Source organism: Salmo salar, chromosome 27 (assembly GCF_965601325.2).
Source record: "Salmo salar chromosome 27, fSalSal1, whole genome shotgun sequence".
In the NCBI taxonomy this organism is placed as follows: domain Eukaryota; kingdom Metazoa; phylum Chordata; class Actinopteri; order Salmoniformes; family Salmonidae; genus Salmo; species Salmo salar.
This window is the reverse complement of record NC_138317.1, coordinates 39,897,641-39,920,843: the sequence shown is the minus strand read 5'-3', so window position 1 is coordinate 39,920,843 and position 23,203 is coordinate 39,897,641. Positions and strand designations below refer to the sequence as shown.

The window sequence follows — 23,203 nt, the reverse complement described above, 5'->3', positions numbered from 1 at the left end:
GATGGGGTGGAGAGGGAGATGGGGAGAGAGAGAAATAGGGAGAGGGAGATGGAGAGAAGGGGGGAGAGGGAGAGGGAGATGGGGGAGAGAGAGAAATAGGGAGAAGCAGAGAGAGTGAGAGAGAGGGGGAGATGGGGAGAGGGAGATGAGAGAGAGCAGGGGAGATGGGGAGAGAGAGAGAAAGAGGGAGATGGAGAGCAAGATGGGGAGAGAGAGAGAAATAGGGAGATGGAGAGGGGGAGAGAGAGAGAAATAGGGAGAGGGAGACAGAGGAAGAGGGGGAGAGGGAGATGGGGAGAGAGAGAAATAGGGAGATGGAGATGGGGAGAGAGAGGGGGAGAGGGAGAAATAGGGAGAGGGAGATGGGGGTGGAGAGAGAGAGAGAGAGAGAGAGAGGGGGGGGAGAGGGAGATGGGGGGGAGAGAGAGAGAAATAGGGAGATGGGGAGAGAGAGGGGGAGAGGGAGAAATAGGGAGAGGGAGATGGGGGTGGAGAGAGAGAGAGAGGGGGGGAGAGGGAGATGGGGGAGAGAGAGAGAAATAGGGAGATGGGGAGAGAGAGAGAGAAATATGGAGAGGGAGATGGGGAGAGAGAGAAATAGGGAGATGGAGAGAGAGAGAAATAGGGAGATAGAGAGGGAGATGGGGGAGAGAAAGAAATAGGGAGAAGCAGAGAGAGTGAGAGAGAGGGGGAGAGGGAGATGAGAGAGAGCAGGGGAGATGGGGAGAGAGAGAGAAAGAGGGAGATGGAGAGCAAGATGGGGAGAGAGAGAGAAATAGAGAGATGGAGAGGGGGAGAGAGAGAGAAATAGGGAGAGGGAGACAGAGGAAGAGGGGGAGAGGGAGATGGGGAGAGAGAGAAATAGGGAGAGGGAGATGGAGAGAGAGGGGGAGAGGGAGATGAGAATAGGGAAGATATCTCCCTCTCCCTCATGGAAACATCACACACATCATGGCCTATTCTTCATTATTAGCAGCTGCAGAGGACTTTTAGGCGGTGACTCTGATGGCACCCTATTTCCTATAATATAGTGCTCAACTTTTGACCCGAGCCCCATGGGTCAAAGTAGAGCGCTATATAGGAAAAAAGGTGCCATTTGGTACATATTCTTTGTGAAATAAAGGGAACTAAGTGAGGAAGGAACTGCTGAGACGGGAGAAAAGAAAATTTGCCCACTGACATGAAACATGAGCCACCTGTCCTTAACCTAATAGGAATTAGATTCCATTCCCGAGCACATTAAATATTGAACACTGGGCTCTGTGTGCCCGATAAGAACAAGGCAGCATCTTAAATAGCACCCTATTCCCTAGATCGTGCTCTACTTTTGACCAGAGCCTATGGGGCCCTGTTCAAAGGTAGTGCACTATGTAGGAGATAGGGTGCTATTTGGGACACAGTTCCAAGTGAAAGTATTTATAGAGGAGTCGGAGCAGGCAGCTCATTTCCCGCACCCTGATGAATCAAGTTTAAAGTTAGCTTCACTAATGAGTTAGGACTTCTGACTCCTGTGGTTCAGAGCAGGACTACCTCATTAAGACCACAGATCTTCATTCTTTTCTTGTAATCCCTCTCAGCGTAGTATTTGGATAGTCAACGACGGCTTCCTCCCAAATGGCATCCTATTCCCTTTATAGGAACAGGGTGGCATTTGGAGACACCATTCAGCCTTCTTTGAAGACACCATTCGGTTGGATTAAAACAGTGATGATGAAGGCAAAAATACATACAAAAAAAAGAAGAGAGATTCTGCATGGCAGTTTAAGTTCTTTGTATCGTCTCCCTCGTGGTATTCCAGTAGGGTATATAAAGAATTTATAGGGGCTAGCTTCAGCATGCTTTTTAAGGATGATTCGTTAAGTCAGTATAGATGGATACTCTGTACTCTTAAGGATGATTCTTTAAGTCAGTATAGATGGATACTCTGTACTCTTAAGGATGATTCTTTAAGTCAGTATAGATGGATACTCTGTACTCTTAAGGATTATTCTTTAAGTCAGTATAGATGGATACTCTGTACTCTTAAGGATGATTCTTTAAGTCAGTATAGATGGATACTCTGTACTCTTAAGGATTATTCTTTAAGTCAGTATAGATGGATACTCTGTACTCTTAAGGATGATTCTTTAAGTCAGTATAGATGGATACTCTGTACTCTTAAGGATGATTCTTTAAGTCAGTATAGATGGATACTCTGTACTCTTAAGGATGATTCTTTAAGTCAGTATAGATGGATACTCTGTACTCTTAAGGATGATTCTTTAAGTCAGTATAGATGGATACTCTGTACTCTTAAGGATGATTCTTTAAGTCAGTATAGATGGATACTCTGTACTCTTAAGGATGATTCTTTAAGTCAGTATAGATGGATACTCTGTACTGCTGTTGTTGAACATGTTCCACTAGATAGAGTCATAAGGTTTACAGGAAGTCATCATAATTAAACACATGAGATATTCCTGCTGGATTGTACATTATACTGTGAAACATCCATGTAGCCTGGTCCCAGATCTGTTTGTGCTCTCATGTCAACTCCTGTTTGCCTTGACAAGTAGTGGCATGATGTCACAAACAGCCTGGTACCCAGGCTAACATCATTGTATTATGAGTTAGAATTTACTGAGCACATATTTTTCTCTCCCTCTCTCACACCGCCTGGACATATGTGCCCTGCACGGCCCCCATGCCTGTCGACCTCCTCGGAAACTGTATCTCTGATATGTGGTGAGTGTTTCATTTTTACTATATCTGAGAGGAAAGCTCAGCAGAAACTGCTGTTTTCTTGTTGTTAGGTCATGCTACGATGCACATCATGTGTTTGATCAGTGTGTGTGCGGTATGTGTGTGTCTTACTCAGCTATACAGTTTGGATATTGTTCCTAGACTGAACAAAACTATTAACACAACATGTAAAGTGTTGGTCCCATGTTTCATGAGCTGAAATAAAAGACCCCAGAAATGTTCCATACTCACAGAAGCTTATTTTTTGCATATTTTGTGCACAAGTTTGTTTACATCCCTGTTAGTGAGCATTTCTCCTTTGCCAAGATAATCCATCCACCTGACTGGTGTGGTATATCAAGAAGCTGATTAAACAGCATGATCATTATACAGGTGCACCTTGTGCTGGGGACAATAAAAAGCCACTCTAAAATGTGCAGTTTTGCCACAGCACAATGCCACAGATGTCTAAAGTTTTGAGGGAGCGTGCAATTGGCATGTTGACTGCAGGAAGGTCCACCAGAACTGTTGCCAGAGAATTTAATGTTCTTTTCTCTACCATAAGCCGCCTCCAACCGTGTATGGCGTTGTGTGGGCCAACGGTTTGCTGATGTCAACGTTGTGAACAGAGTGCCCCATGGTGGCGTTCGGGTTATGGTGAGGGTAGGCATAAGCTACGGACAATGAACACAATTGCATGTTATTGATGGCAATTTGAATGCACACAAATACCTCGAAGAGATCCTGAGGCCCGTTTTTAATGGTATCTATGACCAACAGATGCATATCTGTATTTCCAGTCATGTGAAATCCATAGATTAGGGCCTAATGACTTTATTTCAATTGACTGATTTCCTCGTATGAACTGTAACTCAGTAAAATCAATGAAATTGTTACAACTCTTCCAACAAACATTCCAGAACGTTGCGATTCGAAACATTTGCAGTGGTTTTAGTGTAGGTAGTTGATGCAAACTAGCCACTTGCAAAATGCACTCATTAAGAATAACCTCTGTGATCTCCATCTTGCTAGCTACTATTTAGTATTTTATTCAAGCGGATAAGGTTGTGACGTACAGATGTCTGATCTTAACTTCATCACTCTTTTGTCACAGAGAATTTTCCTGCTGCATCAGGAAATTGAAATGAGCCTCGTGAGTCGTTGGAAAAGAGCAGTTCTCTTTATCTCCATGTGGGGGCAGTCGAGTCACTGGGATCAGGGCTTGCTGTCAAAATAATGTCCTCGCTCGCTGAAACGTTAGGCCTATGTCCTATTACTGCAACATTCAAATGTATTAAAAAAAATCTGAAATGCAGCCATACACATCAACAACCGTTGTTTTATATAGTTTTATATAGCTGTAGGTAGATATTGGTCTTCACTAGGCTACAGCATACACGTGTGAAGTGTATCCTAAGGTCAAAATTTTGTTCAATCATGGCCTGGGTGGTCTAGTGCAGGGTTTCTGAAACTCGGTCCTGGAGTCCATGTTTTGGTTTTTGCCCTAGCACTACACAGCTGATTCAAATAACTAACTTCTAATAAAGCTTTGATTATTTTAATCAGTTGTGTAGTGCTAGGGAAAAAAAACTAATCTGGACCCAAGGGCGGCCCCAGGACCAAGTTTGGGAAACCCTGGTCTAGCAGTTAGGACTGCTAACTTCAGCGTCCACATATGGGCCTACCGTGTCAGCGTGGGTTAGATTCCTGCCCACGCCCTTTTGGCACAAATAACTCAATCCCCCCAATTGACTAGATTTATTTACACATTTCATACATGGACAGTCCAGGGATATTTCACCCCCAAACTTGATAAGAAATTACCATATCAGACACTTTCAGATAACATAAATAGGAAACAAATAAAATAACAGTAGGCTACATCAACATTAATTTCCATTCATACAAAGTGTTGGGTAAATTGCCATAGTAGATATGCCGTGATAAACAATGAAATACTTTATTTCTATTGTACAGAATGCTTGTCAAAATGTGATAAATCGCCCTTAATCTGTTCAAAAAGGACTGTTGTTCTGATGACAATGCCAACCAGAGGGCGATCATGTCTTGAAATACTTTGTTTGCAAGCTAACACCGACCTCATCTTTCAGGGAGTGGTAATGAAGGTAATGAAGGTAATGAAGGTGATGGGGTGATGAGATAATGAGGTGTTGAGGTGACCACTAATAGTTGCAATTGAGATCAGCTGTATGGGTGAATTTAGCGTGTATTGATCCCTGCTGTAGGCTACCCGTTAGCCTAGCAATTGTCACGGAATGAAAGGTGTGAAAATTGATAATAGGCTACTGTTTGTGTTTCCCTGGCTGAGTTGACGAGCTGATTTGGGCCATCAGTTGATTGACAGATGTAGGCCTACTGTAGAACGATAAACATTCCTCCAGTGTGAATGCTCGTCCACATTTTTCTATTTAGACTACGTATAATTTGTCAATATAGTTTCTGGTCTTTGGTGTGGATTGTGTGGCTTTAGTATTTCATTTCGTAAAGCTGTCAAGATATTCATGCATTTGAGCCAATCAAAAGACAATTTCGTTGAGCCGAGGCACTTTTCTTTGTGTAAATGATCAGACTATTTGTTTTATTTATTGAAAACGAGGAATTAATGCATCAAAAATTGACGTTAATCCATGAGTCAAAAGGGCCGGATTCGAACCCATGCCGACGCTGGCGTGTGCGCCGGTGTCAGGGGTCAGTGGCTGTATTTTATTCTGCCTTGTTTGCCTTCAACATATAATAAAACAATTTATCTAAAACAACAGATTTTTCCTAACGAAAAATAAATCGAGCCCTACAAATGTGTCCATTTATTATAATCCACATAAGAATTCACACGAGATGAGCCTGCATCAGGTACAACAGTACTGCATTGTATATACAAACACCGCTTCCAGCTGCCCCCTGGTGGTGATTCTAAATATTTCATCAGATATTGAACTCCCGCTGCAGGATTATTTTTCTCCTGTGACGAAAGGGGTCAATCAACACACTGGACTGTAAGGGGTTGAGACTGGCACCATGAAGGGGACAGACGGAGGGGCACTGGGGCCATGGCTGGGTGGGCAGGGCACAAACTGCCGTAGACGTGGTGACTGGCACTAAAGATCTGTGTAGTGTGGAAAAAAAGAGGTTCAGTGTGTCTTTGGGCTGAGGTGACTGTGACAACGTTTTGTTGGATGGTTTCATGCCTGCATGATCATATTGACCAGTGAATAACCAGTAAATGAGAATGACATTTTGTAAGGTTACATAGAGGTTAAAATGTATTGGTTTTGCATAATTCCCTTTCTGCAGCGTCTCTATGCTGCTTGTTCTTTTAGTAGGCAGCAGAGAGATTCTCAGTCTGCTTGTTCTTTTAGTAGGCAGCAGAGAGATTCTCAGTCTGCTTGTTCTTTTAGTAGGCAGCAGAGAGCCTCAGTCTGCTTGTTCTTTTAGTAGGCAGCAGAGAGCCTCAGTCTGCTTGTTCTTTTAGTAGGCAGCAGAGAGCCTCAGTCTGCTTGTTCTTTTAGTAGGCAGCAGAGAGAGCCTCAGTCTGCTTGTTCTTTTAGTAGGCAGCAGAGAGCCTCAGTCTGCTTGTTCTTTTAGTAGGCAGCAGAGAGCCTCAGTCTGCTTGTTCTTTTAGTAGGCAGCAGAGAGCCTCAGTCTGCTTGTTCTTTTAGTAGGCAGCAGAGAGCCTCAGTCTGCTTGTTCTTTTAGTAGGCAGCAGAGAGAGCCTCAGTCTGCTTGTTCTTTTAGTAGGCAGCAGAGAGCCTCAGTCTGCTTGTTCTTTTAGTAGGCAGCAGAGAGAGCCTCAGTCTGCTTGTTCTTTTAGTAGGCAGCAGAGAGCCTCAGTCTGCTTGTTCTTTTAGTAGGCAGCAGAGAGAGCCTCAGTCTGCTTGTTCTTTTAGTAGGCAGCAGAGAGCCTCAGTCTGCTTGTTCTTTTAGTAGGCAGCAGAGAGCCTCAGTCTGCTTGTTCTTTTAGTAGGCAGCAGAGAGAGCCTCAGTCTGCTTGTTCTTTTAGTAGGCAGCAGAGAGCCTCAGTCTGCTTGTTCTTTTAGTAGGCAGCAGAGAGGCCTCAGTCTGCTTGTTCTTTTAGTAGGCAGCAGAGAGCCTCAGTCTGCTTGTTCTTTTAGTAGGCAGCAGAGAGCCTCAGTCTGCTTGTTCTTTTAGTAGGCAGCAGAGAGAGCCTCAGTCTGCTTGTTCTTTTAGTAGGCAGCAGAGAGAGCCTCAGTCTGCTTGTTCTTTTAGTAGGCAGCAGAGAGCCTCAGTCTGCTTGTTCTTTTAGTAGGCAGCAGAGAGCCTCAGTCTGCTTGTTCTTTTAGTAGGCAGCAGAGAGCCTCAGTCTGCTTGTTCTTTTAGTAGGCAGCAGAGAGCCTCAGTCTGCTTGTTCTTTTAGTAGGCAGCAGAGAGCCTCAGTCTGCTTGTTCTTTTAGTAGGCAGCAGAGAGCCTCAGTCTGCTTGTTCTTTTAGTAGGCAGCAGAGAGCCTCAGTCTGCTTGTTCTTTTAGTAGGCAGCAGAGAGAGCCTCAGTCTGCTTGTTCTTTTAGTAGGCAGCAGAGAGAGCCTCAGTCTGCTTGTTCTTTTAGTAGGCAGCAGAGAGCCTCAGTCTGCTTGTTCTTTTAGTAGGCAGCAGAGAGAGCCTCAGTCTGCTTGTTCTTTTAGTAGGCAGCAGAGAGAGCCTCAGTCTGCTTGTTCTTTTAGTAGGCAGCAGAGAGCCTCAGTCTGCTTGTTCTTTTAGTAGGCAGCAGAGAGAGCCTCAGTCTGCTTGTTCTTTTAGTAGGCAGCAGAGAGCCTCAGTCTGCTTGTTCTTTTAGTAGGCAGCAGAGAGCCTCAGTCTGCTTGTTCTTTTAGTAGGCAGCAGAGAGCCTCAGTCTGCTTGTTCTTTTAGTAGGCAGCAGAGAGCCTCAGTCTGCTTGTTCTTTTAGTAGGCAGCAGAGAGCCCAGCGCTGCAGTGGCGCGGGCCTCGCTGCTGTTCTTTTAGTAGGCAGCAGAGAGCCTCAGTCTGCTTGTTCTTTTAGTAGGCAGCAGAGAGCCTCAGTCTGCTTGTTCTTTTAGTAGGCAGCAGAGAGAGCCTCAGTCTGCTTGTTCTTTTAGTAGGCAGCAGAGAGCCTCAGTCTGCTTGTTCTTTTAGTAGGCAGCAGAGAGAGCCTCAGTCTGCTTGTTCTTTTAGTAGGCAGCAGCAGAGGCCTCAGTCTGCTTGTTCTTTTAGTAGGCAGCAGAGAGAGCCTCAGTCTGCTTGTTCTTTTAGTAGGCAGCAGAGAGCCTCAGTCTGCTTGTTCTTTTAGTAGGCAGCAGAGAGAGCCTCAGTCTGCTTGTTCTTTTAGTAGGCAGCAGAGAGCCTCAGTCTGCTTGTTCTTTTAGTAGGCAGCAGAGAGCCTCAGTCTGCTTGTTCTTTTAGTAGGCAGCAGAGAGAGCCTCAGTCTGCTTGTTCTTTTAGTAGGCAGCAGAGAGCCTCAGTCTGCTTGTTCTTTTAGTAGGCAGCAGAGAGCCTCAGTCTGCTTGTTCTTTTAGTAGGCAGCAGAGAGAGCCTCAGTCTGCTTGTTCTTTTAGTAGGCAGCAGAGAGAGCCTCAGTCTGCTTGTTCTTTTAGTAGGCAGCAGAGAGAGCCTCAGTCTGCTTGTTCTTTTAGTAGGCAGCAGAGAGAGCCTCAGTCTGCTTGTTCTTTTAGTAGGCAGCAGAGAGAGCCTCAGAGTCTGCTTGTTCTTTTAGTAGGCAGCAGAGAGCCTCAGTCTGCTTGTTCTTTAGTAGGCAGCAGAGAGCCTCAGTCTGCTTGTTCTTTTAGTAGGCAGCAGAGAGCCTCAGTCTGCTTGTTCTTTTAGTAGGCAGCAGAGAGCCTCAGTCTGCTTGTTCTTTTAGTAGGCAGCAGAGAGCCTCAGTCTGCTTGTTCTTTTAGTAGGCAGCAGAGAGAGCCTCAGTCTGCTTGTTCTTTTAGTAGGCAGCAGAGAGCCTCAGTCTGCTTGTTCTTTTAGTAGGCAGCAGAGAGCCTCAGTCTGCTTGTTCTTTTAGTAGGCAGCAGAGAGAGCCTCAGTCTGCTTGTTCTTTTAGTAGGCAGCAGAGAGAGCCTCAGAGTCTGCTTGTTCTTTTAGTAGGCAGCAGAGAGCCTCAGTCTGCTTGTTCTTTTAGTAGGCAGCAGAGAGAGCCTCAGTCTGCTTGTTCTTTTAGTAGGCAGCAGAGAGCCTCAGTCTGCTTGTTCTTTTAGTAGGCAGCAGAGAGAGCCTCAGTCTGCTTGTTCTTTTAGTAGGCAGCAGAGAGCCTCAGTCTGCTTGTTCTTTTAGTAGGCAGCAGAGAGCCTCAGTCTGCTTGTTCTTTTAGTAGGCAGCAGAGAGCCTCAGTCTGCTTGTTCTTTTAGTAGGCAGCAGAGAGCCTCAGTCTGCTTGTTCTTTTAGTAGGCAGCAGAGAGAGCCTCAGTCTGCTTGTTCTTTTAGTAGGCAGCAGAGAGAGCCTCAGTCTGCTTGTTCTTTTAGTAGGCAGCAGAGAGCCTCAGTCTGCTTGTTCTTTTAGTAGGCAGCAGAGAGCCTCAGTCTGCTTGTTCTTTTAGTAGGCAGCAGAGAGCCTCAGTCTGCTTGTTCTTTTAGTAGGCAGCAGAGAGCCTCAGTCTGCTTGTTCTTTTAGTAGGCAGCAGAGAGCCTCAGTCTGCTTGTTCTTTTAGTAGGCAGCAGAGAGCCTCAGTCTGCTTGTTCTTTTAGTAGGCAGCAGAGAGCCTCAGTCTGCTTGTTCTTTTAGTAGGCAGCAGAGAGAGCCTCAGTCTGCTTGTTCTTTTAGTAGGCAGCAGAGAGAGCCTCAGTCTGCTTGTTCTTTTAGTAGGCAGCAGAGAGCCTCAGTCTGCTTGTTCTTTTAGTAGGCAGCAGAGAGAGCCTCAGTCTGCTTGTTCTTTTAGTAGGCAGCAGAGAGAGCCTCAGTCTGCTTGTTCTTTTAGTAGGCAGCAGAGAGCCTCAGTCTGCTTGTTCTTTTAGTAGGCAGCAGAGAGAGCCTCAGTCTGCTTGTTCTTTTAGTAGGCAGCAGAGAGAGCCTCAGTCTGCTTGTTCTTTTAGTAGGCAGCAGAGAGCCTCAGTCTGCTTGTTCTTTTAGTAGGCAGCAGAGAGCCTCAGTCTGCTTGTTCTTTTAGTAGGCAGCAGAGAGCCTCAGTCTGCTTGTTCTTTTAGTAGGCAGCAGAGAGCCTCAGTCTGCTTGTTCTTTTAGTAGGCAGCAGAGAGCCTCAGTCTGCTTGTTCTTTTAGTAGGCAGCAGAGAGCCTCAGTCTGCTTGTTCTTTTAGTAGGCAGCAGAGAGCCTCAGTCTGCTTGTTCTTTTAGTAGGCAGCAGAGAGCCTCAGTCTGCTTGTTCTTTTAGTAGGCAGCAGAGAGAGCCTCAGTCTGCTTGTTCTTTTAGTAGGCAGCAGAGAGCCTCAGTCTGCTTGTTCTTTTAGTAGGCAGCAGAGAGAGCCTCAGTCTGCTTGTTCTTTTAGTAGGCAGCAGAGAGCCTCAGTCTGCTTGTTCTTTTAGTAGGCAGCAGAGAGAGCCTCAGTCTGCTTGTTCTTTTAGTAGGCAGCAGAGAGCCTCAGTCTGCTTGTTCTTTTAGTAGGCAGCAGAGAGCCTCAGTCTGCTTGTTCTTTTAGTAGGCAGCAGAGAGCCTCAGTCTGCTTGTTCTTTTAGTAGGCAGCAGAGAGAGCCTCAGTCTGCTTGTTCTTTTAGTAGGCAGCAGAGAGCCTCAGTCTGCTTGTTCTTTTAGTAGGCGCAGAGAGAGCCTCAGTCTGCTTGTTCTTTTAGTAGGCAGCAGAGAGCCTCAGTCTGCTTGTTCTTTTAGTAGGCAGCAGAGAGAGCCTCAGTCTGCTTGTTCTTTTAGTAGGCAGCAGAGAGAGCCTCAGAGTCTGCTTGTTCTTTTAGTAGGCAGCAGAGAGCCTCAGTCTGCTTGTTCTTTTAGTAGGCAGCAGAGAGAGCCTCAGTCTGCTTGTTCTTTTAGTAGGCAGCAGAGAGCCTCAGTCTGCTTGTTCTTTTAGTAGGCAGCAGAGAGAGCCTCAGTCTGCTTGTTCTTTTAGTAGGCAGCAGAGAGAGCCTCAGTCTGCTTGTTCTTTTAGTAGGCAGCAGAGAGGCCTCAGTCTGCTTGTTCTTTTAGTAGGCAGCAGAGAGAGCCTCAGTCTGCTTGTTCTTTTAGTAGGCAGCAGAGAGAGCCTCAGTCTGCTTGTTCTTTTAGTAGGCAGCAGAGAGCCTCAGTCTGCTTGTTCTTTTAGTAGGCAGCAGAGAGCCTCAGTCTGCTTGTTCTTTTAGTAGGCAGCAGAGAGAGCCTCAGTCTGCTTGTTCTTTTAGTAGGCAGCAGAGAGCCTCAGTCTGCTTGTTCTTTTAGTAGGCAGCAGAGAGCCTCAGTCTGCTTGTTCTTTTAGTAGGCAGCAGAGAGAGTCCTCAGTCTGCTTGTTCTTTTAGTAGGCAGCAGAGAGAGCCTCAGTCTGCTTGTTCTTTTAGTAGGCAGCAGAGAGCCTCAGTCTGCTTGTTCTTTTAGTAGGCAGCAGAGAGCCTCAGTCTGCTTGTTCTTTTAGTAGGCAGCAGAGAGCCTCAGTCTGCTTGTTCTTTTAGTAGGCAGCAGAGAGCCTCAGTCTGCTTGTTCTTTTAGTAGGCAGCAGAGAGAGCCTCAGTCTGCTTGTTCTTTTAGTAGGCAGCAGAGAGCCTCAGTCTGCTTGTTCTTTTAGTAGGCAGCAGAGAGCCTCAGTCTGCTTGTTATTTTAGTAGGCAGCAGAGAGCCTCAGTCTGCTTGTTCTTTTAGTAGGCAGCAGAGAGAGCCTCAGTCTGCTTGTTTTTTAGTCCTGTGACGAAAGGGTTTCAAATTAAGATCTGATGTCTGTAGGAAGGGACGTAGTTCCTCTTTGCCAAAAGAGTCCATCTTTGAAACCAGACCTTAGTCACTGTTGCCTAGGTTCAGTCTCACAAACCCACCTCCAGGGGCCCACACATGTAGCCTGGTCCCAGATCTATTTGTGCTGGCTTGCCAACTTCTGTGGTCATTGTCATGTCAAACATGTATAGCAGTTGGCCAGATGGAAAAAAACTGATCTGGGACCAGGCTAGCAACTCATGTCTGCTGGAGAATATTACAATAACTGTATGTCTCAGTTGGTAGAGTCATGGCGATTTCCTGGACCACCCATATGCAAAATGAATGCATGCATGACTGTAAGACGCTCTGGATAAAAGTGTCTGCTTAATGGCATACAGTACATTATTATTTTATTATGACAGACAGACAGGCTGGGCCCAGACAGTCAGTAGCCTGGGGTTCACCATCTCACTGCCTTAGCTCTCCTGTCTCCTGCCTCCTGTCTCCTGCCTCCTGCCTCCTGTCTCCTGCCTCCTGTCTCCTGTCTCCTGCCTCCTGCCTCCTGTCTCCTGCCTCCTGCCTTTTGTTCAGAGCTGGAGCAGGACAGCATCACATCAAGCCCCTCAGAGATGTGTCAGATGATGTGTAGATCAAACAAGGAACATACTGTATGTTGACAGTTGGCACAACTGTAAATAGAGTAGCATATACAGCTGCAGAATGTGATTGGACTTTAGTAGAAAATATGCTATATTTAGGAGACGTCTTTTAAGAATGGAACTTAACTTATCAGTAATTGTGATTTAATTGTTGCCTTTAGTGCCTTCAGAGAGACTGACAGAGGGAATTTGAGCAAATGAATATGATCGAGATGAGCTTGTTGTATACAATATGAGGTTGTTGTTGTTAGTGAAGTGATATATTTTTAAATGGACTACACTGCAGGATGTAGGTTAGGCTGAATGAAATGAAAGATTATCCAGACACTGAGCTATTCACTTTGCTAGGTCTGGAGTGCAGACTAGTCAGTAGACATATTGGTGCTTTCAGAAAGATTAAACTGAGAGTGTTAGAAGTGTATGCAAAGTTTTCTATAAGGTCTGACTCACAGTGTGACATTTTCAATGGCCTGCAGTGCCTTCGGAAAAGTATTCAGACCCCTTGACTTTTTCCCCCCAAAAATGACGTTACAGTCTTGTTCTAAAATTTATAAAATTGTATTTTTTCCTCATCAATCTACACACAATACCCCATAATGACAAAGCAAAAACAGATTTACATAAATATTCAGACCCTTTACTCAGTACTTTGTTGAAGCACCTTTGGCAGCGATTACAGCCTTGAGTCTTCTTGGATATTACGCTACAAGCTTGGCACACCTGTATTTGGGGAGTTTCTCCCATTCTTCTCTGCAGATCCTCTCAAGCTCTGTCAGGTTGGATGGGGAGCGTTGCTGCTTTGCTATTTTCAGGTCTCTCCAGAGATGCTCAATCGGGTTCAAGCTCTGGCTGGGCCACTCAAGGACATTCAGAGACTTGTCCCAAAGCCACTCTTGCGTTGTCTTGGCTGTGTGCTTAGGGTCGTTGTCCTGTTGGAAGGTGAACCTTCGGCCCCAGTCTGAGGTTCTGAGCGCTCTGGAGCAGGTTTTCATCAAGGATCTCTCTGTACTTTGCTCCGTTCATCTTTCCCTCGATCCTGACTAGTCTCCCAGTCCCTGCAGCTGAAAAACATCCCCACAGCATGATGCTGCCACCACCATATTTGACTGTATGGATTGTGCCAGGTTTTCTTCAGACGTGACACTTGGCATTCAGGCCAAAGAGTTCAATGTTGGTTTCATCAGACCAGAGAATCTTGTTTCTCATGGTCTGAGAGTCTTCAGGTGCATTTTGGCAATCTCCAAGCGGGCTGTCATGTGCCTTTTAGTGAAGAGTGGCTTGTGTCTGGTCACTCTACCATAAAGGCCTGATTGTTGGATTGCTGCAGAGATGGTTGTCCTTCTGGAATATTCTCCCATCTTCACAGAGGAACTTTAGAGCTCTGTCAGAGTGACCATCATGTTCTTGGTCACCTCCCTGACCAAGGCCCTTCTCCCCCGATTGCTCAGTTTGGCTCTAGGAAGAGTTTTGGTGGTTCCAAACTTCCTCTATTTAAGAATGATGGAGGCCACTGTGTTCCTGGAGACGTTCGATGCTGCAGACATTTTTTATAAGAGTACATGGCCATTTAAGGCCAGACCAGTAGTCCGGACAGTAGTCAGACAAGGAAGAGGTGCAGTAGTCAGACCAGTAGTCAGACAAGGAGGAGGTACAGTAGTCAGACCAGTAGTCAGACCAGTAGTCAGACCAGTAGTCAGACCAGTAGTCAGACCAGTAGTCAGACCAGGAGGAGGTACAGTAGTCAGACCAGTAGTCAGACCAGTAGTCAGACCAGTAGTCAGACCAGGAGGAGGTACAGTAGTCAGACCAGTAGTCAGACCAGTAGTGAGACCAGGAGGAGGTACAGTAGTCAGACCAGTAGTCAGACCAGTAGTGTGGAGTCCTAGTAGGAAGTGGTGATGTACTGTAAGAGGGCATTAGACATTTCTGGGTCTGTCACGTGATGTCACAGCAGCAGGGGACACCTATAAAAATAGAATCTCCACCAGGTAAAGACAGAACACTGGCCCTACCAGTGCTCCATGTGCCACTAGAGATCCTGGTGCTGTGGGGACACGCAGGTAAAGACAGAACACTGGGCCTACCAGTGCTCCATGTGCCACTAGAGATCCTGGTGCTGTGGGGACACGCAGGTAAAGACAGAACACTGGGCCTCGCAGTGCTAGCTGTGCCACTAGAGATCCTGGTTAGAGTCCAGGGTCTGTCGCAGCCGGCCACGACCGGGAGAGCCATGAGGCGGCGCACAATTGGCCTAGCGTCATCCGGGTTAGGGGAGGGATGTCCTTGTCCCATCGCGCTCTAGCGACTTCTGTGGCGGGCCCAGGCGCATGCATGCTGACACGGTCGCCAGGTGTACGGTGTTTCCTCCGACACATTGGTGTGGTTGGCTTCCGGGTTAAGTGGGCATTGTGTCAAGAAGCAGTGCGGCTTGGTTGGGTCGTGTTTCGGAGGACGCACGACTCACGACAAATTCTCTCTATATTTTACATTCAAAATAGCTTTCAGGAACAGCTATACGATACCTTCAAAATGACAATATGCTCTCAGTTAATTGACCTAGTAAAATAACATTACTGCCTGGGAATATACAGTATGGTAAATGATTCACCCAACAAAGGGAGCAGCAGAGAGCCAGCCAGGGAAAATGAACAGGTGGTCGAGAGCGAGAGAACGAGAGGACTTTTTGTCTTTCTTTACTGAAACATTCTCATTTCATTTAAACCCCCCCCCCCCCCTAAAAATAAAAAATAAAAAATATATCCTGTACTGCATACATGTACCATACTCACCTTCCCATCTACCACATGATACAAACCAACATCACAATACTCAAAACAATACCCACTCCTACAACCGTATATCCAAAACATCTTCCCCTGCTATACAGACAGCCCCCCCAACACACCATATCTCCTGAAACATCTTCCCCAGCTATACAGACAGCCCCCCCAACACACCATATCTCCTGAAACATCTTCCCCAGCTATACAGACAGCCCCTCAACACACCACACCTTATCCCCTGAAACATCTTCCCCAGCTATACAGACAGCCCCCCCAACACACCACATCTCCTCAAACATCTTCCCCAGCTATACAGACAGCCCCCCCAACACACCATATCTCCTGAAACATCTCCCCCAGCTATACAGACAGCCCCCCCAACACACCATATCTCCTGAAACATCTTCCCCAGCTATACAGACAGCCCCCCAACACACCATATCTCCTGAAACATCTTCCTCAGCTATACAGACAGCCCCCCAACACACCATATCTCCTGAAACATCTTCCTCAGCTATACAGACAGCCCCCCAAACACACCATATCTCCTGAAACATCTTCCTCAGCTATACAGACAGCCCCCCCAACACACCATATCTCCTGAAACATCTTCCCCAGCTATACAGACAGCCCCCCAACACACCATATCTCCTGAAACATCTCCCCCAGCTATACAGACAGCCCCCCAAACACACCATATCTCCTGAAACATCTTCCCCAGCTATACAGACAGCCCCCCAACACACCATATCTCCTGAAACATCTTCCCCAGCTATACAGACAGCCCCCCAACACACCATATCTCCTGAAACATCTTCCCCAGCTATACAGACAGCCCCCCCCAACACACCACACCTTATCTCCTGAAACATCTTCCCCAGCTATACAGACAGCCCCCTCAACACACCATATCTCCTGAAACACCTTACCCAGCTATACAGACAGCCCCCCCAACACACCATATCTCCTGAAACATCTTCCCCAGCTATACAGACAGCCCCCCCAACACACCATATCTCCTGAAACATCTTCCCCAGCTATACAGACAGCCCCCCAACACACCACACCATATCTCCTGAAACATCTCCCCCAGCTATACAGACAGCCCCCCAACACACCATATCTCCTGAAACATCTCCCCCAGCTATACAGACAGCCCCCCAACACACCACACCATATCTCCTGAAACATCTTCCCCAGCTATACAGACAGCCCCCCAACACACCATATCTCCTGAAACATCTCCCCCAGCTATACAGACAGCCCCCCCCAACACACCATATCTCCTGAAACATCTTCCCCAGCTATACAGACAGCCCCCCCAACACACCACACCTTATCTCCTGAAACATCTTCCCCAGCTATACAGACAGCCCCCTCAACACACCATATCTCCTGAAACACCTTACCCAGCTATACAGACAGCCCCCCCAACACACCATATCTCCTGAAACATCTTCCCCAGCTATACAGACAGCCCCCCCAACACACCATATCTCCTGAAACATCTTCCCCAGCTATACAGACAGCCCCCCAACACACCACACCATATCTCCTGAAACATCTCCCCCAGCTATACAGACAGCCCCCCAACACACCATATCTCCTGAAACATCTCCCCCAGCTATACAGACAGCCCCCCAACACACCACACCATATCTCCTGAAACATCTTCCCCAGCTATACAGACAGCCCCCCAACACACCATATCTCCTGAAACATCTTCCCCAGCTATACAGACAGCCCCCCAAACACACCATATCTCCTGAAACATCTCCCCCAGCTATACAGACAGCCCCCCAACACACCATATCTCCTGAAACATCTCCCCCAGGTATACAGACAGCCCCCCCCAACACACCATATCTCCTGAAACATCTCCCCCAGCTATACAGACAGCCCCCCAACACACCATATCTCCTGAAACATCTTCCCCAGCTATACAGACAGCCCCCCAAACACACCATATCTCCTGAAACATCTCCCCCAGCTATACAGACAGCCCCCCAAACACACCATATCTCCTGAAACATCTCCCCCAGCTATACAGACAGCCGCCCCAACACACCATATCTCCTGAAACATCTTCCCCAGCTATACAGACAGCCCCCCAACACACCATATCTCCTGAAACATCTCCCCCAGCTATACAGACAGCCCCCCAACACACCACACCATATCTCCTGAAACATCTTCCCCAGCTATACAGACAGCCCCCCAACACACCATATTTCCTGAAACATCTCCACACTTTTTATCATTCTATAGAAGTGAAACTCCACCCTAAGGCACGCAGAGACCATCCCATTAAACACTAGTAAAGGGTCTGTTATCCCCTCCACCTTTGACCCTGTTCCTCCTTGTTAGACAAATAGACAACTTCGCCTGAGCAAACAGAAAATTCAACAAAACACATTTGGCCTTTTCCTTATTTGAATACCTGTATCCCATTATGAACACCCCAACAGTAAAAACCTCCCCCAACCTCTCACACAGACATTCCAACAGAGACATTAATGGAATTAACCTGGTGTACACAGACATTCCAACAGAGACATTAGTGACATTAACTTGGTGCACACAGAAAACACATGAATCACACTTTCTTTCATTTTACAGAAAGGACACCCCTGCCCGATTCCCGGTTCAACCCGTGCCAACCAGCTGTTAGTGGCCAGGGCTCCATGAAGAACCCTCCACTGGAGGTCCCCTGACCTCTTTGGTACTGGGGGTTTGTAGAGCCCCCTCCATCTAAAACCCACCATACTCTCTACCCCACATAACCCCTGCCACTGATGTGCCTTCACTCCTGTTAGGCTCCTAATGTTCCTAACCTTAACGCAGAGGTTGGTGGCCCCCTCTCCCTTTGGCCGCTCAAACATCCCCCTTACCGGCTCAGACAGTGCCTCCTGGACCTCCTCCAGGAATCTCTCCAGCAGCCTAAGAGACGTTATTCCTGTTTGTTGTGCCAAGACTTCTGGGGTTTTCCACCCCTCCTCTCCCAGCAGTCTCAGGTCACCCAGCCTTTGTAAACCCCCTGCCATCAGTTGCCTCTGCAGGGTGGCCGACTGAACTGATCTCAAAAGGATGGCTGGGTTGTGGAAGATAGGCTCCTCCCACACCCACAGCCCAGGCTCCACACCCCTTTCTCGTGTGGGCCTTAGCAGCTGCCAGGCCCTCAGCATTGCAGAGTAAAAATCTGAGAGACCTGCTGTACTCAGCCTCTCCAGCTTCATGAGGAACAGCTGCCGGTCCAACCCTAATCATCCAGCTCTCCTCAGCAGTGTGCGTGCTGGTTCCCTCCAGCCGACATCAGTATGGTACAGCAGTCTCTGCACCGCCTTTAGCTGGAAGGCAGCCATCTTGCTCTCCAGTTCCACCAGACCCTGTCCTCCTTCGTGGATGGTCATGTACAACACTGCCGCCATCAGCCAGTGATGGCCTGACCAGAAGAAGTCCACCAGCTTGCGTTGCAGGTCTGCGAACAGACCGGCGGGGGGGTTGAGGAAAGCCAGTTTATGCCACAGGGAAGATGCCACCAGGTTGTTAATTATCAACACCCTCCCTCTATATGACACTTGGGACAGGAGCCACCCCCACCTGGCCAGTCTTGACACCTCTGCCTGTGACAGCCCCTCCCAGTTCTTCCTGACCCACCTCTCCGAGCCCAGGTACACCCCCAACACTTTAAGCCCTTCACAACCCCACTGCAAACCCCCTGGAAGCAGAGGAGGAGCCTTATCCCCCCATGCCCCACATAACAGAGCTTGGCTCTTGCCCCAGTTTACCTTAGCTATTGAAGCTCCCTCGTACACCTTCAGACTGGTCTCTAGTGCCTGCATATCCTGACCATCACAGAAACATCATCTGCATATGCTGACACTGCTATTCCTGTCACCTCTTCTTCCATGCCTGTCCAGCACACTCCCTGCAGTCTCCTGCATAGCAGTCCTAAAAAAGGCTCAATGTCTCACCCAGACTGGCCTACTGAGCCCCCCTCCCACCTTAACCATTGTCGTGTCTTTGGCTATGCCGGATTAAGTGATATGACATGCTATTCTATAAAATCCTTTCTCTGTAAATAATATTACCTGATTGAGCTAATCATGTAAATGTAATTAACTAGAAAGTCAGGGCACCACGAAAGAGTGTTTATAGAGCTGTTATCTTCCGAATAAACTCTGAAAGACCTAGTAATATTTTACATCAATAGCAGTCAATATTAATCGTCACCTTATTTCAGTCTCATCTGAAAGTTGTAAATTCTTGGTTATCTTCACGAACCCTGGCTAACAAGTTGAATCAGCAATACAAAATTGGGTTTAATTATTTATTTACTAAATACCTAACTAATCACACAGAATTACATATACACAGAATGCAAATTATGTCATACAGAAAACATCCCTGGTGGACGGAACCTGTATGATGGCTTGTTACACAAAGAGAGGGGGTTGGGTTTGAGTGAAAGAGCGGGAAGACTGAGGAACAAAGAGAGAACTCTGCTATCGTAAATACAGTATCTTATGCGTTCTAAATTACCGCCTATTTGGAAAAGGGAAACGCAATAAATATTTACTCTGAGCTGTGCTTCGGTTGGTTGGTCGTAGATGCTGGCCGTGTTGGCCAACAGAGATCTTGCTGTCCTCGGAAGAATGTCTCTGGTGGTAAATTGGATACGTTGTAGTATCTTCGTTGTGTGTTAGACTGGATACGTCGTCCGTCCTTTCCTAGCCCAACGTTTACAGCTGCTGTTGCTAACTCAACGGCTAACAGGTCTCACTTCTTTAGTGAATAAGAGTTCAAAGTTCATACCATTCACAACCAAAGCTCACGCTGAGGTTGGCTTACTTCTATAGTTGACATGTTAGTCCTTTTTAACGTATGGACCGTCGTCCTATCATCCTCGGAACAGGAGGTTCCATTTTCGTCAAGGGCTTATATAGTGGAGGGAGAGAAGGGTGTGTTTCATAGTTTATAACCCATGTCTCTTCACAGGGGTGGGCCACTGATTGAGCAGGGCTCTAACCTTATGAAAACCCAATTCTCTCATTTGGAAGCTAAAATTACATTTAATCTTATCACAAATAGTTTCATATTCAAACATTTAATTTGCACAACAATTCCATGTGAATCTGGTAACTAGAATGTGTAGACTTTCCCAGATACAGTTTATGTCGTCCTGTCATCAGTCATAATGTCTCAGATGACAACCGAACAGACATTATATACATTAAGTACCAACGCATATTTTCAACTGCTTCTATTGCCGAAATATGGTTCCTTTCCCCCCACTTGTGTGATGTTCCCAGACTCTCTATATTTAACAAAGGCTATTCAAGAGTCCTTCAGTAGAGTCAGAGAGAGAGGGAAGGGAGAAAGGTATTTATGGGGGGTTCATAAACCTTACCCACAGGCCAACGTCATGACACCATATATGACGCCCCAGCATACAACAGCTTCACACAGGTCAAAAAGCTCTTCCCAAACCCAAACACAGACATCACATTAAACAGATACTCATGGTCCACTCTATCAAAAGCCTTCTCTTGATTTAAAGAGACCAGTCCAAAGTTCACATTAGAAACTCTCGACAAGTCCAACATGTCCCTAATTAAGAACAAGTTGTCGGTGATTGAGCGTCCCGGTACACAATACGTTTGGTCCTTATGTACAATCGAGTCCAAATGGGACTTCAGTCTGTTAGAGAGGACCTTGGCAAATATCTTGTAGTCCGCACAGAGCAATGCCACAGGCCTCCAGTTCTTAAGTTCACACAAGTCCCCTTTTTTGGGCAGGAGAGTCAGAGCCGCCGGACGGCAGCTCATCGGCAACTCTCCTACCCCGACACATTCACGCAACACGCAAAAGAAGTCCTGTCCAATTATTCCCCAGAATTTTTTATAAAACTCCACTGGGAGTCCATCGATCCCCGGTGCACGGCCGGGGGACATCTGGGTTACGGCCTCTGCCAGTTCATGGGACAACAGAGGAATGTCCATTTCATCCCTCTGTGCCAGAGAGAGCTTAGGGAGCCCTGCGAACAAGACCTGAGCACACATAGGATCACACACTTCTGCCCTATACAATTCAGTATAAAACTCCACAGTCCGCTCCCGCATCTCACCCACCACAGAGGTCACCCGCCCATCAGACAGCCGTAGACAATGCATACCCTTGGCTTCACTGCTCTGTCTTTCCAAACCAAAGAAGAAGGAGCTAGGAGCATCCATCTCCTTGAGCATGGAGAACCTAGCTCTTACAAGTGCTCCCTCTGATTTAACCTGGAAAAAACTGCCCAGGTCCCTACGTAATTCAGCTAAATTAGCCTGGAGGCGTACATTGCCTTGCCCCACCATCTCTACCTCCATCTCACTAATACACCGCTCTAGTTCTCCCAATACTCTCCTAGCCTCTGAGGATGAGAGAGCTGTGTACTGTTGACAGGAAAGCCGAATTTGGACTTTCCCCACATCCCACCATTGACTCAGAGACTCATACTCCTCTCTTCACTGCCCCCACCTTTCCCAAAAGGTCTGGAAACCTGAGCAAAAAGTGGCATCTTGTAAGAGCTTTACATTGAACTTCCAATAGGATGCCTGCCGGGGCCCTGGTGAAATAGACAGCCGAGCCATGGTTATGTGATGATCCGAAAACCCCACCGGGAGAATGGTAGCGCCCAACAGCCTATTGCTCCGATTCCTAGACATGTAAATTCGATCAAGTCAGGCTGCACTCACCCTAGCCCCAAAAACCTTCACCCATGTATACTGTCTTGTGTTTGGATGTTTAGTTCTCCAAACATCCACTAGGTCGAACTGATTAATGATGTCCCTTAATAACACTCCCACTGACACTGAATGAGGCTCTTCCCCATTTCTGTCTTTTGTAAAATCCATTGTATAGTTCCAGTCCCCTCCAACCACCAGCGTCTCCTCAGGCGCTACCTGTGAGAGTTCCTGTCTAAGACTCCCAAATAGAACCCCTCTTTCTCTCCCTGTGTTAGGCGCATACACATTTATAAAGACAAAACCCATGTTGTTAATTTCTGCTTTAACAACAAGCAGCCTAACCCTACACACCTCCTTTGAGGAGCAAATTTTTACAGACAGACCCCGTGCAAAAAACACACTTGCCCCCTTTCCACCAGAGCCCCCAATCGACTTCATTCAACACATCACTATGTGTCTCCTGCAGAAACAACACCTGTACTTTTTTGTTTGTTTTACATATTCACCCAACGCACTCCTCTTTCCCGCATCTCTGGTGCCATGTATATTGAGCGAGCCTACCCGAAGAGTCTCAATAAGAAGTGGGAGAAAAGCCAGCAGAGTAATAGACCAATAGCAAAGCTCAAAAAGCCCCAGTATCAGAAAGAAAATATACATCTAAACAGTGTCTGAAGGTAAACCTTTACTCACTGTTGTGACCCACTTCCTCAACCTAAACCATTTCCAGGGTGAGAGGACACCATGCCCCTCATTTTACATAGCATGTTGTACTGATCTTACAAACCTTCTTGGATCAGAAAAAAAGCCTCAAGATTAACTTTTTTCCCCTTGGTCTCATTCAGGAACCTTGTCAGTTCTCTCAACGTGTACTTAGACCCCTCTGCTTGACTGGCTGTCAGCTTCGGGCCTATTGAAGAGGAGTCTGAAAAAAATAACTCCTCATCCTCTTCCTCAGACTTTCCTCCTCATCTCTATCTCCCACCCTGACCACCTGCCCTTCCTCTCTGGTCAGGGCATCTCCCACAGCAACAGGCAAAGTTTCCATGGTGCCTTTGACCACACCCTTTTTCCTTTTCCGCTTGACACCCTCCTCCTCCCCCCATAGTCTCTTACACTTCCCCACTATACTCTCCACATCCACTAGCATAACCTGACTAGACCCAGCATCATCTACACCACCCTCCATACCATGACTAGGCCCAGCCTCATCTACACCACCATCCCTGGCATGACTAGGCCCAGCCTCTGCTGTCTGCATCTCATTACCCCCTGCACTTTGACCTCGATTTCCCCCACTGGCGCTTGTACCCTCACCTTGTCTACGGCCTTTATGTGGGCACGCAAAGCTCTTATGCCCCAAATCCCCACACTCAAAACACCGTAGACTATCTGTGCTGGCAATCCCTGCATAGAGCCCCTCCCCATGCCTCACTTTAAAATGCACATTTAGCTGTTGCTCATTGTTATTCATTGTTATGCCTCCGGAACGAAACAACGTGCTTAACGGCATCTGCCTGAAAACCTGCCGACAG

The 23,203-nt window shown here is 47.0% G+C and overlaps 1 protein-coding gene across 8 annotated transcripts in view; it reads left to right on the top strand.

Moving 5' to 3' along the window:
• Window positions 1-2,267: 2,267 nt before the first annotated feature.
• LOC106589039 (protein 4.1) overlaps window positions 2,268-23,203 on the top strand; it is a 149,022-nt gene continuing 128,086 nt past the window's right edge. For 7 of the 8 annotated variants that reach the window (XR_014382958.1, XR_014382957.1, XM_045709469.2 and 4 more), the window contains exon 1: window positions 2,268-2,724. Coding sequence is in view for 6 of the 8 variants with exons in the window: in XM_045709469.2 (XP_045565425.2) it covers window positions 2,664-2,724 (61 nt within the window). In the remaining 2 variants the exon portion in view is untranslated. The remainder of the gene's footprint in view (window positions 2,725-23,203) is intronic. The other variant, XM_045709463.2, reaches the window with a different exon arrangement.